This window comes from Montipora foliosa, chromosome 1, assembly GCF_036669935.1.
Source record: "Montipora foliosa isolate CH-2021 chromosome 1, ASM3666993v2, whole genome shotgun sequence".
Lineage (NCBI taxonomy): Eukaryota > Metazoa > Cnidaria > Anthozoa > Scleractinia > Acroporidae > Montipora > Montipora foliosa.
In genome coordinates this window covers 6072336-6085315 of record NC_090869.1, presented here as the reverse complement: position 1 = coordinate 6085315, position 12980 = coordinate 6072336, and the positions used below count along the sequence as shown (strand labels likewise).

General features: G+C 38.3%; 2 protein-coding genes across 6 annotated transcripts in view; one reads left to right on the top strand and one right to left on the bottom strand.

Moving 5' to 3' along the window:
* The first annotated feature begins 252 nt into the window (after positions 1-252).
* LOC138008745 (uncharacterized) lies at positions 253-2243 on the top strand. Its single transcript, XM_068856050.1, has 2 exons — positions 253-505; positions 1717-2243. Exons 1-2 carry the CDS (start codon positions 253-255, stop codon positions 2241-2243), a joined length of 780 nt encoding a protein of 259 aa, XP_068712151.1.
* The window catches only part of LOC137974321 (cytochrome b5-like), an 18365-nt gene continuing 6645 nt past the window's right edge, over positions 1261-12980 (bottom strand). For 2 of the 5 annotated variants that reach the window (XM_068821248.1, XM_068821255.1), the window contains exon 7: positions 4907-5044. Coding sequence is in view for 3 of the 5 variants with exons in the window: in XM_068821239.1 (XP_068677340.1) it covers positions 4076-5035 (960 nt within the window). In the remaining 2 variants the exon portion in view is untranslated. Of the gene's footprint in view, positions 5045-8931; positions 9087-9367; positions 9521-12980 lie in introns of those variants that run through there. The other 3 variants (XM_068821239.1, XM_068821219.1, XM_068821229.1) reach the window with 3 other exon arrangements.

Sequence of the window (12980 nt, the reverse complement as noted above, 5' to 3'; positions counted from 1 at the left end):
TTTGAGGTATGGTCTCGAGGGAGACAGAGGATTTAAGCAGCGCTCGTGCGTGTGTCTCTTTTACTCGACTAGCTGATAACCGATGGGTACCCGTCAGGGTTCAAATTACATAAGGCCAATAACTATGTGATAAATGTGTAACTGATTATATGATAACGTCACAATGTTTACAACTATAAGGATGCTGATTTTGGCGGATTGCAAGAACTCTTAAATTATATTCCTTGGGTTATAGCTTACGATGAAAATGACATGGATTTTTCAACTGTCAAGTGGATGGATCTTTTTCTTGCAGCTATCAATGATTGTGTCCCCAAGATTGAGGTAAAATTAGCTAATAGTGCTCCATGGATTGATGCTGAAGTTCTTAAAGTTGTTAGAAAGAAAGAGAGACTTAGAAAGCGGGGTAAAAAGTCATCTTCTGAATATCACTGGGCAATATTTCGATTGCATAGTGTGGAACTCAAATCACTTATCAAATGGAAGCGTAAGCAATATTTCAAAGGTCTGTCATCAACTTTGACAGAAAACCCTAAGTGATTCTGGGCTTATTATCAAGCTAAATACAAGAAAAAAAGAATTTTTGCAATACACCGGAGTGAAAGTCTCTGATGCTCAAGAAAAGGCAGAACTATTCAATAACTATTTTAACTCGGTTTTCAAGAGAGATAATTGTGTTCCCCTCCATGAGGACTACTATTTCAATGACTGTGATAATGACAACCAGTCTTTAAGTAACATTACACTTTCACCGTCTATGGTCAAGGAATTTCTGGATCAGCTGAACATTTCCAAATCTTGTGGACCGGATGGAATAACATCACGTCTGTTGAAGGAATGTTCAAAATCGTTGTCTATTCCCCTCAGCACCCGGTTCAACAAACAACTGAACAGCGGTTGTTTCCCGAAAGTATGGAGTCCCAGTTTTCAAGTCTGATGATAGAGAGATCATCAAAAACTACAGAGGAATATCATTGCTGTGTATCATATCAAAAATCTTTGAAAAATGTGTGTTCTCATATGTTTTTTCTTTCTTCCAACCACAAATCTACCATCTGCAAGATGGCTTCAAGGGCGGATCTAGGATTTTGGCTAGAGGGGTGCACATGTCAGACGGAAATGCACAGGAAGCCCAATCTTTATATGTTAGACAATGTATAAAACATGCTTTTAAGAGGGTTAGGGTTGTAGTATGATAAATCTGTAAATGACGAGGCAAATAAAAATATAACTTAATGCAGTTTTTGTGCTTTTAATATCCTCAAGTAGCTTAATTTGGTAACCGAGAGGGAGCACGTGCACCCAGTGCACCTCCCCTAGATCCGCCCTTGGGCTTTGTAAGTGGACGTTCTTGTGTTACCAGTCTCCTCGACAGTCTGCTCCGATCTACTCACGCTTTTGCCAAAGCACTTGATGAAAGAAAGCAAGTCGACACAATATTCTTGGATTATAGTAAGGCATTTGACTCTGTGTCATTTAACTGTTTATTGAAAGAGCTGTTTGATGTGGGTGTAAGAGGTAAAGTGCTTTCCTGGTTTAGATCATATTTAACATGTAGACATCACAGAACAGTCATTGATGGTTGTGAACTGCCCTTGTTACCAATATCATCAGGAGTGCCTCGGGGGTTCATTTTGGGACCATTATTGTTTTTAATTTATATAAATACGGCTCCTAAAGCTATACACTCAAGCACCACTGTATAATTGTACGCAGATGATATGAAATGCTTCAGAATTATAGATAATACCAATGATGTTCAACAACTACAAAGTGACCTGTCAAATCTAAACGATTGGTCAGTTGATCACTTCATGAAGTTTAATTCAACGAAATGCAAATATCTCGCAATCACAAGGAAAAAGTATATTGTGGATTCAACCTATACACTTAATGGCTCACAGATTATGTCAGTTACAACTGAGAAAGACCTTGGTGTACATGTTTCTACCAAGTTATCTTGGAATAATCACATTGACGTCACCATCAGTAAAGCCAACAAAATGCTGAGCATGATCAAAAGAACTTGTACTAACGAATGTGATCAGAAAACATTAGTAATTTTATACAAATCACTTGTTCGATCACGGTTGGAGTATGCTTCACAGGTCTGGTCACCTTTCACTAAAGAAAAGATCACTGCACTTGAGCGTGTACAAAGAGGTGCAACTAAATTCATTCTGAAAACTGACTTATGTTATCCTGAGAGACTTGTCAAACTAAAACTTTTACCTCTAGAGTAAAGAAGAGAAATACTGGATCTTTGTTTCTTCTTTAAATGCCTGAAAGGTTATATAAATCAGTTTTAATGTTTCGTCATATGTAAATTTTAAGACACCCAAATATAACATCAGAAATGATGAATTTTTAAAACTAATGTCTTACCACTAGACATCAGAAAAATTGAACATCTCTCATCATTTAAGAACAGTATTAATAAATTTTATCTTAATAAATTTAACGTAAATAAGGATAGATTTTTATAATTAATTTATAACATATTGTCATGATATTTTATACTATTTGCGTTACATTGAGGCACTTTATTTTTATAAGGAATCTTTGTATTCTGTGTAAACTGACCTAATTATTCAGATCTTGTATTTTTACATTTTCTATTTATTTTAATTGTTAATTTATCATCAATTTGTAGTATGTAAAGATCTGTATAATTAAAGTTGAATAAATAAATAAATAGATGAATAAATAAACTCGACAACCAAGAGAGCTACCACAATAAAATCAACGCTGTTCTTCATCATTTTGTAAGCTCTTTCGAACAAGCTAATTGTAACAACCGCGAGTCTTCTCTGTTTAAATGCCGTTTAATAACATAAGCTATCACTTTGCCGACTACATCTCACAACGCGGCACTACAAAAGACGATACGTATGCACATGTGCAAAACTGAACTATACTGGAATTGTCGGAATGCTGGACTGGATATTACACTAATAATGATTTTGTATCAAATGCACTTTAATAAGTAACGACGATTTTCGACCATTTTTAAACAGAAAAAAACAGAGAAGTTTGGGTTGCCCGGAATGTAATTAAAGTTAAGCCAAGCATGTTTCGTGTGAACCATGCTTGATGATTTCTCAGCTCTGAATAATGTAGAATGAAACATGACAGGAACGAAGACAAAAACTGTGAAATTCTCTGTCATTGCAATTTAGAAAAGTGGTAAAATTGGTCGTAACGAGAGGTCTGTAGCTAAACGCTCATGGCACAACATAACGAACCGGCCACAAAAGCGTGTTTCGATAAGCACAAGCGTAAGCACAAGAATGAACTTGAGACGTTAACACAGTCAAACTAGCTGAGGAAATTTGGCATACGCAAGCGTAGTAACGTCGGAGAAGATCCAGTAGGATTAAAGATGGCGTGCGAATCGTCGTGCTTGTGTAAACTCATACCGGTTCCCGGCCACTTGTGAAATAAGCACAATAAATAAGTGAAATAAGAACAAAAGTTTCCTTTTTTGCGCTTTATTCTTATGCTTATTTCACGTTTATTTCAAGCCGGTTCCCACTCATTTTTTTTTTTATGTTTACGCTTTCGCTTATGCTTTTGCCATTGCACAAGTGGGAATCGGGATTAAGCTGTCGCAAATACACCTTATTCCAAAGCGGCCGCCATTTTAGTATTCTTTTGTTTCCATGCAAATTGGCCCTTATGGCCTCGTTCAAGGTTAAATATTCTTTTGAATTTTACATTTGAAAGCGAGGCCATAAGGGCCAATTTGCATGGAAACAAAAGAATACTAAAATGGCGGCCATTTAGGAATAAGGTGTATGAGATGCAGGAATTTCTATCGATCTATTCGGAGTGATCGGGTTTGTTCGGAAATCTACTGAATGCAAACTGCTTGTACATTTGATAGACAGTTATTCCACTGGGTATTTGCAACTCTCAGTATTTTCCTGTAGATTTGCATTTGTAAGAGACTAACCGCAACCAATTGGAGTCCATTTAGAACCCACGTGGGAGTTCAAGTGAGACGCGTAATTTATGCCAGAAAGAAAGTATATGTCCTACAAACATAGCCATTCTGCGCCGTGTCCTGTTTTTCTCACACCTGCAGTTGTGACTTACTACCCTGGTCCTCCTCCACATTCTCCTCCAGATCAAGCATCTCTTCAATAATATCTTCCGTCGGAATCAAATCCATCAGCTTTTCGTCTTTCGCTTGGCGTGTTTCTCTAACCTCGTCTGCTTTTTCCTTCATCAAGCCGGTCGCATTAAACACATTTCCAACTGTTGAGGTTATTTGCGACTTTCGCCTCTTTCTTTTCAGAAACTGACCTGTGTTTGTTAGTTGGCCATTCCCTATATGAGGCAAAACCCGCACTCGAGGACTTTTTAACCACGGGGAAATGCCTCCACCATAATTCATCCTTTTAAAAGCTCGCCCCCTTTCTACCGCCACGTAATCGCTGCCTGTGATTAACTCACTGGGGGATGAAATAAGTTTACCATCCATAGTATAAAGAGCGGCAATAGCTGCAGCCATAGTAACGTGTTCTTGAACAATACTTAAAATCTGCTCCATATTTTGTTGAAATCGCTTTTGTAGTACTACTTTTACTTTAGGTTTGAACACGTCTCCATTACAAAACACATAAAGGATTTTTAAATCACGTTTTCCCCACTCGTAATCCATTTTATGCCTTCCTTCCGCAACAATAATAGCTCTTCGGAGTGTATTGTTCTTTTTACGAGGTGACCGCTGTTTTGATACGCCGAGATCAGCATAATTTAACTTTTTAAACTCTTCTCTCCCAGCAGCAACGTAGACGCACTTGTTTTTAATACTCTCAAGATTCTGCACCGGCCGACCACCTATTGGCGTGCAGATTTTTCTTACGGCGTTAAACGCCGAAATATGGGTGGTTATCTGATCATACAAGGCTTCCATTGTCTTTGTACAGCGTCTGTTGATGACAAGATTTTTGCCCAGAAACGTATTGTTACCATTCTTGTAAACTTTAACGGTCACTGAAGGAGGGATAATCGAGGCTATCGATGTCATTTTCTTTGCCTAAGAGAAAAATATTCAATGCACTGAAATGTTAGTTTTCTACCCATATAAACCATGTGAGCGTTAGCCCTACTGATGGAAATGGGCCAACACAAGGACAAAGAAAAACTCTGTCCAGGGTGGGAAGTGAACCCACAACCTTTGGGTTAGATCAACGCTGCTCTACCGACTGAGCTACAAGGTCAGACGGGAGCAGGTCGTGGGAATTGAAGATGTCAATGTCACGGCAATGAATATGTACAAGTACATATTCATCCTTGTGTGGGCCCATTTCCATCAGCAGCGGCTAACGCTCACATGGTTTATATGGGTAGAAAACTAGCACTTAACATATTACCCTCAAATAGTTAAGTCTATTGAAATATAAGTGCTACACGGCCAACGTTTGCAAACGTTTACAACCCTTCCTTGTACTTGTAAATTAGTTACTTGCGCAACATAGACTCTGTAAGTAGTTTCGAATAAATGTATATTTAGGGCGCGTTCGATTGACCGTATTCCGGAATAAGAATACGTGGGGTGATGATTAAAACGGTATGTCTGGCGCGTTTCGAAGCAGCAAGGATAACAAAAATGTGTTTAAAATAGCATTTTAGCCGATGTTTGACAATTGTAACGTGAACCGCCGTAAAAACGAAGGATTTCTAACTTATATACCATGTATTCCTATTCCGGAATACGGTCAATCGAACGCACCCTTAAAGAGAAGTGATCAGAGGTCACGGGTTCGAATCCCGTTATATTCACCTGAATTTTCAGGTGTCTACAAGAGACAATTGCTTAAATTGATCAGATAAGTATAAGGATCACTTCTCTCTTTCCTTGAAAGAGCAGTTTGTGACTGAATCAGCCGGACAAACTCGAATTCCTTTGACAAATATAAACAACAGATACAGATCAGTCAAACTAAGCCAATCACAGCACAGCAAATCAGGATTTGGTTTTCTTTTTTATGTTATCCGATTCGCCAATCCGAGCCATCGGAGGGCCTAGAGGTATATGCAAAGTCAAAGCAATCAGGCCCCACTCAATTAAAAACACTCCTTCATCTATGCGCGATGATCTTTGAAATTTGGTAGGAAACGGAGCCATTTGTAAATAACAGTTGACGGTATTTATTAAAAATATTGAAGATCCGTTACCAGGATTCATGTTAAGAAAAAAGTAAAATCGTTCTCTGGTAAAAAGTTTTGAAAAAACTATGAGCTTTCGACAGACTGAACTGCTGCCTTCAACGGATAAAAATGTGTGAAGCCTAAAAGCGAAAGAAATTTAAATATAACGAAAAATTCGCATAAATTAAAGGGTAAAAGCATGTAGTGGAAAGAATGTTTAAAATGCTAAGAAAATTAGTGTTTCTTTAAGAGAATGTGATATTGTCTTGGGAGCGGGCACGAATTGTTGTCTGCCCCTACAGTTTTTGCCGTGTGCCATGACTCCAATGTCTTTCTACTCCGGTTGTTCGCTTTGTCAATGATTTTAGAATTGTTAAAGTCAATATCATGATTAAAAGTCCACGCGTGTTTTGCGACATTTGAGCCTTTAGTACAATGCTTTAAGTTCCTCATATGTTCCTTTCTCCTAGTAGTAAAGGATCTTTTAGTTTCGCCAATGTAGCTCCACGGGCAAGATGCGCATGGAATTTTATAGATGACATTGCACTGGTCGTCTTCGGCAGGTCGAAACTTAGGGATAGGGAAATGCTGCTGTAAAGTTTTAACTGGTCTGCTAGTGACTTGGATGTCGTGTTCCTTGAGGATTCTTGTGAGAGGTTCCGTGATGCCTTTGATGTAGGGAAGGACTGCAAAGTTGCGTCGGTTTGTTGGCTCAACCCATTTAAAAAACATACCAACCAACTCTTCTGGAGTAGGTGTAGGTGGTGGAGGCCTCGCTTTCTTTCTTATAACATCAGCAGCGATTTTTTTGGGATAGCCGTTGGAGTGTAAAGCGGCGCAAACACGAGCAGTTTCACGGGTCTTTCCAACTTGTGTGTTGGGGAGATTCAAAGCTCGATGCAGGAGTGTCTCAGCGGTGCTGATTTTATGTTTCCTGTCATGGTGTGAATGGAAGTCGAGATATCTATCCGTATGCGTGGGTTTGCGGTAGATGTCGACCAAAACTTTTCCGTTATCGCGCGAAATGAGGGTGTCAAGAAAGGGTAGTTGGCCGTTGGACTCGTGTTCGATGGTGAAAGAAATATGCTGATCGATTGAGTTCAATGAATCGTGAAAGGAGGCAACAGCGTCACTCTTAATAATGCAGAAACTGTCGTCTACATACCGCTTCCAAAATTTCGGCGAGACAGTAGTCGTGTTGATTGCTGTTTTTTCGATTTCTAAGTTTCGACCTGCCGAAGACGACCAGTGCAATGTCATCTATAAAATTCCATGCGCATCTTGCCCGTGGAGCTACATTGGCGAAACTAAAAGATCCTTTACTACTAGGAGAAAGGAACATATGAGGAACTTAAAGCATTGTACTAAAGGCTCAAATGTCGCAAAACACGCGTGGACTTTTAATCATGATATTGACTTTAACAATTCTAAAATCATTGACAAAGCGAACAACCGGAGTAGAAAGACATTGGAGTCATGGCACACGGCAAAAACTGTAGGGGCAGACAACAATTCGTGCCTGCTCCCAAGACAATATCACATTCTCTTAAAGTAACACTAATTTTCTTAGCATTTTAAACATTCTTTCTACTACATGCTTTTACCCTTTAATTTATGCGAATTTTTCGTTATATTTAAATTTCTTTCGCTTTTAGGCTTCACACATTTTTATCCGTTTTATCCGTTGAAGGCAGCAGTTCAGTCTGTCGAAGGCTCATAGTTTTTTCAAAACTTTTTACCAGAGAACGATATTACGGTATTTATTAAGTCAAAAGCGCAAAAAGAGAAAATTCCTTGAGCGGAATATGCACACCCCCCCCCCCCCCCTTCCTTTTCCCTTTCTACATAAAAATATACAAAAATATACAAAGACTGAGGCTTCCTCAAAATTGGCTCAATATATTTGGTTGACCATTCTCAATTCAATCTTTCACCAAAGGCAACCGAGGTAACCGTTTATGATCATATAAACCAGAATTCAATTACTTTCTGAACCTTCGTTTTAATTTCGTGACGCTACAGTTTAAGATTAACCGATGAACAATTTTAAATTTTAATATAGCGATAGAGCTGTTTCTTTTGTAACTCTCTTTTACATTAAAAGCTTCCTTTTTTTATTAGAATAAAATAAAGTAATGGCAAATATTTGATAGTCTTGTTGACAGTTGCTATGCACGATGTGACAAACTCGCCCATGCACCTCTTTTTCACTCGTGCCTTCGTTTCCACGCAGGTACAAAACCATTGAATACAATTTAGATTTTTGTCGCGGACCATTAAAATTTTTGCATGAAATCAAATTGTCTCTTAAGTATTTGTAGCCTTCAACCGGCTCAAACAAATAAACATATCAGATCTATCAACTCGATCATTCGTGCATGCAAAGTGGTGTCAACGTGAGCGAAAACAATGAAGTTATTGTTACAGTGGATTCGAAATGATTTTTGAACTTACCAGAGTTGTGTTTAGTTAATGAAAAGTATATCTAACCATCGCAACTAAAAGCAGTTTCGGTTCTCCGATAAAAGAAGCTGCCCCTTCTTTGAAAGATTAATTAAGGATTGATTACAATCTACGAAAATCGATTGATAAAAGTAACTTTGGGAACGACAACAATTGCACTTGCAAGAAAATCCTGAAAATTTACGTTCTGCAATAGTTTGCTCGTTATTAGAACATCTCAGGGTGCAAAGGGATTTAAAGCTTTCAAGAAAGCAAAGCAAAGGGGTTTAAATTATTCGATGCACACACAGTTGACTTGGATCGACCAACCTTGAATTGAAAAACAAATACTTCTCCTTGCAGACCGATCTTACTCGTCGTACTCGCAAACTTCGACCGGGAAAATCCAGCGAATGATTGCTTGATAGTAAAGTTTTCAAATAACGAGTCCTTTAACTCGCCTGCGAACTTCAGAGCGGTCTTAATTGAAATTTGTTTCCCTTTTTATTTATTTTTTCAATCAAATGAAGTTATTGACATCGTTTCTTTACAGTTACCTCGCAACCAAAACACAACGATAAATTAAAGGGTTCATTCGAACTGATTAAATTCAAAATTTCGCAATTGTTTTACCACGACCATGATAAAATTCTGCATACAAATTATAAACATATGATCAGAATCATACTAACTTACTGCGACTTGCGACTGAAGTACGGATATCAAACCTCCTCGGTCATATGAGATCGCAAAAATAAAGACATACCTCTCTTTCCTTGCTTCGAAAATAGTTTCTTTTTAAAAAGCGTCCTTACTTTATGCCGAACTGATTTCTTCTCAAATCATACTAAAGTGGAAAGAAATATATCCATCCTCTGATTTGAAACAGGAGTCATGAGCTCCTGATGGAAATAAGCAGTATTTTAATCTGTCGTGAAATGTTTTGCGTTTCCAAGGCTACCTATGTATTAGCAACTAGATAGTGAAAATGTGTTTGCTTTGGTAAATAAACAATTCGCAGGTTTTGTTTTCGTGAGACGGTCCTTCATTTAAGCTGGGAAACAAATTCAACTTAAATGTTATGATTAAATTACCATGGTTAATCGGCCTTTGTTTGCATACCCCAAAAGGGAATCATTCCTGGAATAACACCACATTGACTTGAACGTTCAGCAAACTCAATAATTACCGATGCAACGGGAGCAGCGCTCGTAAATTATCGAGCTTGTAATGGCGAGTGACTGTGAATGATGAACCTCTTAAAGGACACAGGCACCCCAAGCTCAGTGTGAGCATGGCCGACAAAAATATAAGGATTTGTATGGGAATCCCGATAAAAAGCTTAAGAAGATCCTTGCATACGGTGAGAGCTACTGAAATTTAAACTGACCAATCAGAATTCAGCGAGAGGGAAAAACTGTGCTATCCTTGTGCTATCCGACGTCACGCCAATTGTTTACATTCTGATTGGTTAGATCGGTGGACATTCGCTCAGCCTTCTGTTGTGACTCTCTTGACCGTCGCTTCTTTGAACTCAGCGAGACAGAAATGACTCATTGTTCTGGCAATCAATTTGCCAATCCACTTTATCCAGTTTATGGATTGGTCTAGCATGTGATTAACAACCAGGATCGCTTTTGAACTTTATTCTGTAGAAGAAGAAGACGTTGCTGAGTGAACATTTTTACGACGAAATCCCTTGGTTTGTACTGTTCAGCACTTTGATCTCCGATAACTGATCAATCACATTTGGTCGCCTGACCTTATGAAGTTTTTTCCGCTCTTGTTTGTGTCCATCATGATCGAACTTCAGGTGAAGCGCTATGCTGCTTTATGCCAACTTCGGTGGCTTGTGATGAGCTTGCCTGCTGCCCAAATTGTTGTTGTATTTGGGCAAGATTGGTCTTGGGTTGGAACTTAATAGTGAGGGGAACAATTTTTCGTTCATCTGCTGTGCCAGACAACAAACAATCCTGTCGGGTGTTCCATTTGCTTGGTGAGTCTTGCACGACCATCGTCTATCAGATCTGGATTGGAGTTTTCTTTCAGTGATTACAACTTGCGATCGTTCTGCAAACATCTACGTAGCATGCAGCACTTTTTAGTGACTCGAGGATCCCCGGCCCGTTTTGCTGTTTTAAACGGAGTCCTGCCTTTTTTGATCTTTTGTGAGCTGTTTGTCTTCCGTGCTTGTACTTTTTCGTTTGTTCCTGGTGGCACAAAGTAACGTTGATGATTTCAAAGGACTTGAATCCTTAATTGAATTAGCGATTTTTTTATTAAGGAACCATTAAGTGAATGGTACTCAAAATTAGGAGAAACTGTTGGTTGAATAGACCATATTTGTAGACATAATTATCTACCCAGTTTAAGCACTTAGCTCAACAAGTTGTTTGGCTCCACAAGTTTCAGTTTCAGGCCAGGTACCCGAATTCACCCAGGTACTGTTGCACACTACCATAGTTCTTGGAAATTGAATAGCTCTTTGAACACCTGGTTGCTTGACAAGAAACTTGATGTGTTTGTTCTCTACATTGGTGAATGCAGCCACTAACTGTCCATTGTGGATAAACTCCAGACCAACTCTTCTTTCAATTTAATCTTTGTTCTTCGCAGGGCATCAATAATGGTGTCCCTTGTACAATGTTAGTTTAAAGAGTTTGCCCCATTTCATAGGGCACTGTGGTTGCCAGATTCGCTTTCAAACTTATCATGGAAATGTAAATCAATACCAGTGAAGAGTCAGTCCCTTGAATTGTTGATAGAAAATTTATTTAAATGCATATTGAAACATCAGTTGAGGAATATTTTTTTCCCACTTGGTGAACCTAACATACATTGCTGCCATTTGTTTATTGCTTGGTCATTCAATGTCTTGATCACATCAAGTAATTTATTTTTTAGGTATTGTGTATCTTAATCTAAAAACTTAACTGTTTGCTTTTTGGAGCCCTTTTGCGGCATGTTTAGATAGGAAGGAAATGTTCCACATTTTATGGTAAATAGTTCTGCATAGTTTTAAGGAACATTGCAGCCAAATCTAATTGAATATGAGACTAAAATATGCTGTTTGACATTTTGTGAATTTAAAGACTATTAATATTGTTTGCGCTTGTTTTAAAAGGCTTAAGGTTGGCACTCAAAAGTGTTCCTTCTATGATCTTATTCTGTAAAGCTTACCTTCGGAGAATTGGATCAAGGCCAGTTTTTTCTTCTAGCTTCTTTCCCCAGTGCCCTCTGAGAATGGAGTTGATTTGGTTTTGCCCAATGTTGAAAGATGAAACAATGCCTAAACCAGCCAGCCACAAGGAATACTTCATGGTGCTTTTTTACAAACATGGGCATGAGGGTGCTCGTAAGCATCTGAGCATTGTTTCGCATGCTTAAGTGTTATTGTAAATAATCTATTTCTCGAAGAGAGTGTTCTTTTCTTGTTGGTCATTCAAAAATTATTGGAGTAGCTTGTTTGAGCTGTTGGATAGATGCAGAACATTTGATGAGGCCCTCCTGGGGAGAGGAGTCCTTGTTCCCTTTACATATTTGCTTGTGTTTCCTTGTTCCCCAAATTACTTTCAAACTTGTTCCCAGCTTTTTGATCCCTAAAATTTAAATTGGTTTTCTTCCCTTGTTCCCTAAAATATTTTGATATTGTTAAAAAAACCAGCGAGGAACATTAAATTTTAGTTACCTAAATTTTGAAATTTTAGATACTAGATATTTTATTCATATTCTTACATTTTTATGTATATATTTCTTTTTTTCTTTAATATTATTTTGTGGAAAACCTGTAAAATAGCTTCAGCTAAGTGTTTCTATCCACGTTAAATAAAGATTATGTGTGTATGTATGTATGTTACTCTGTTCCCCAGTTTAAATTAGCCATGTTCTTTTCTTCCCCAAACCCCTGGGAGTGCCTCTTTGTTGAACTTGATGTTGATTCTCTTATTGGCCTAATAGCAATTCACTGTTGAATTGCAAGACACAGCAAGTTCTTATTTGGGATTGAGGGAAAAATAAATTTTCGCACAATAAAAGAAACACAATTTTGACTGCCCCTTCTAGATCTTGCTCTTTTCAGACATGAACCAGGTTGTTTGCACCTTTCTGGTGACCTGCGGGAGGGCAAGCTCTAGAAACTCTGCCTTAGCGAGCCTTCCACTGAAAAACTTTCCAAGTCTCTGGCTTTCCGGTGTTAGGGGCCGAGGTTTTTGTGCAAAATTCATCAGCGGCTTCCTTGCAGCTTCTAAAAGGTGTTCCTTCGGGCAATGGTTAGTAAACGTTTTGTAGTGCTTATACAAATTTTCGCTACTTGAAAATGTATGTTCACGCGAAAAAAATATCAGCTTGACAATTTTTCTTTCCCGATACTCCATTTAAAA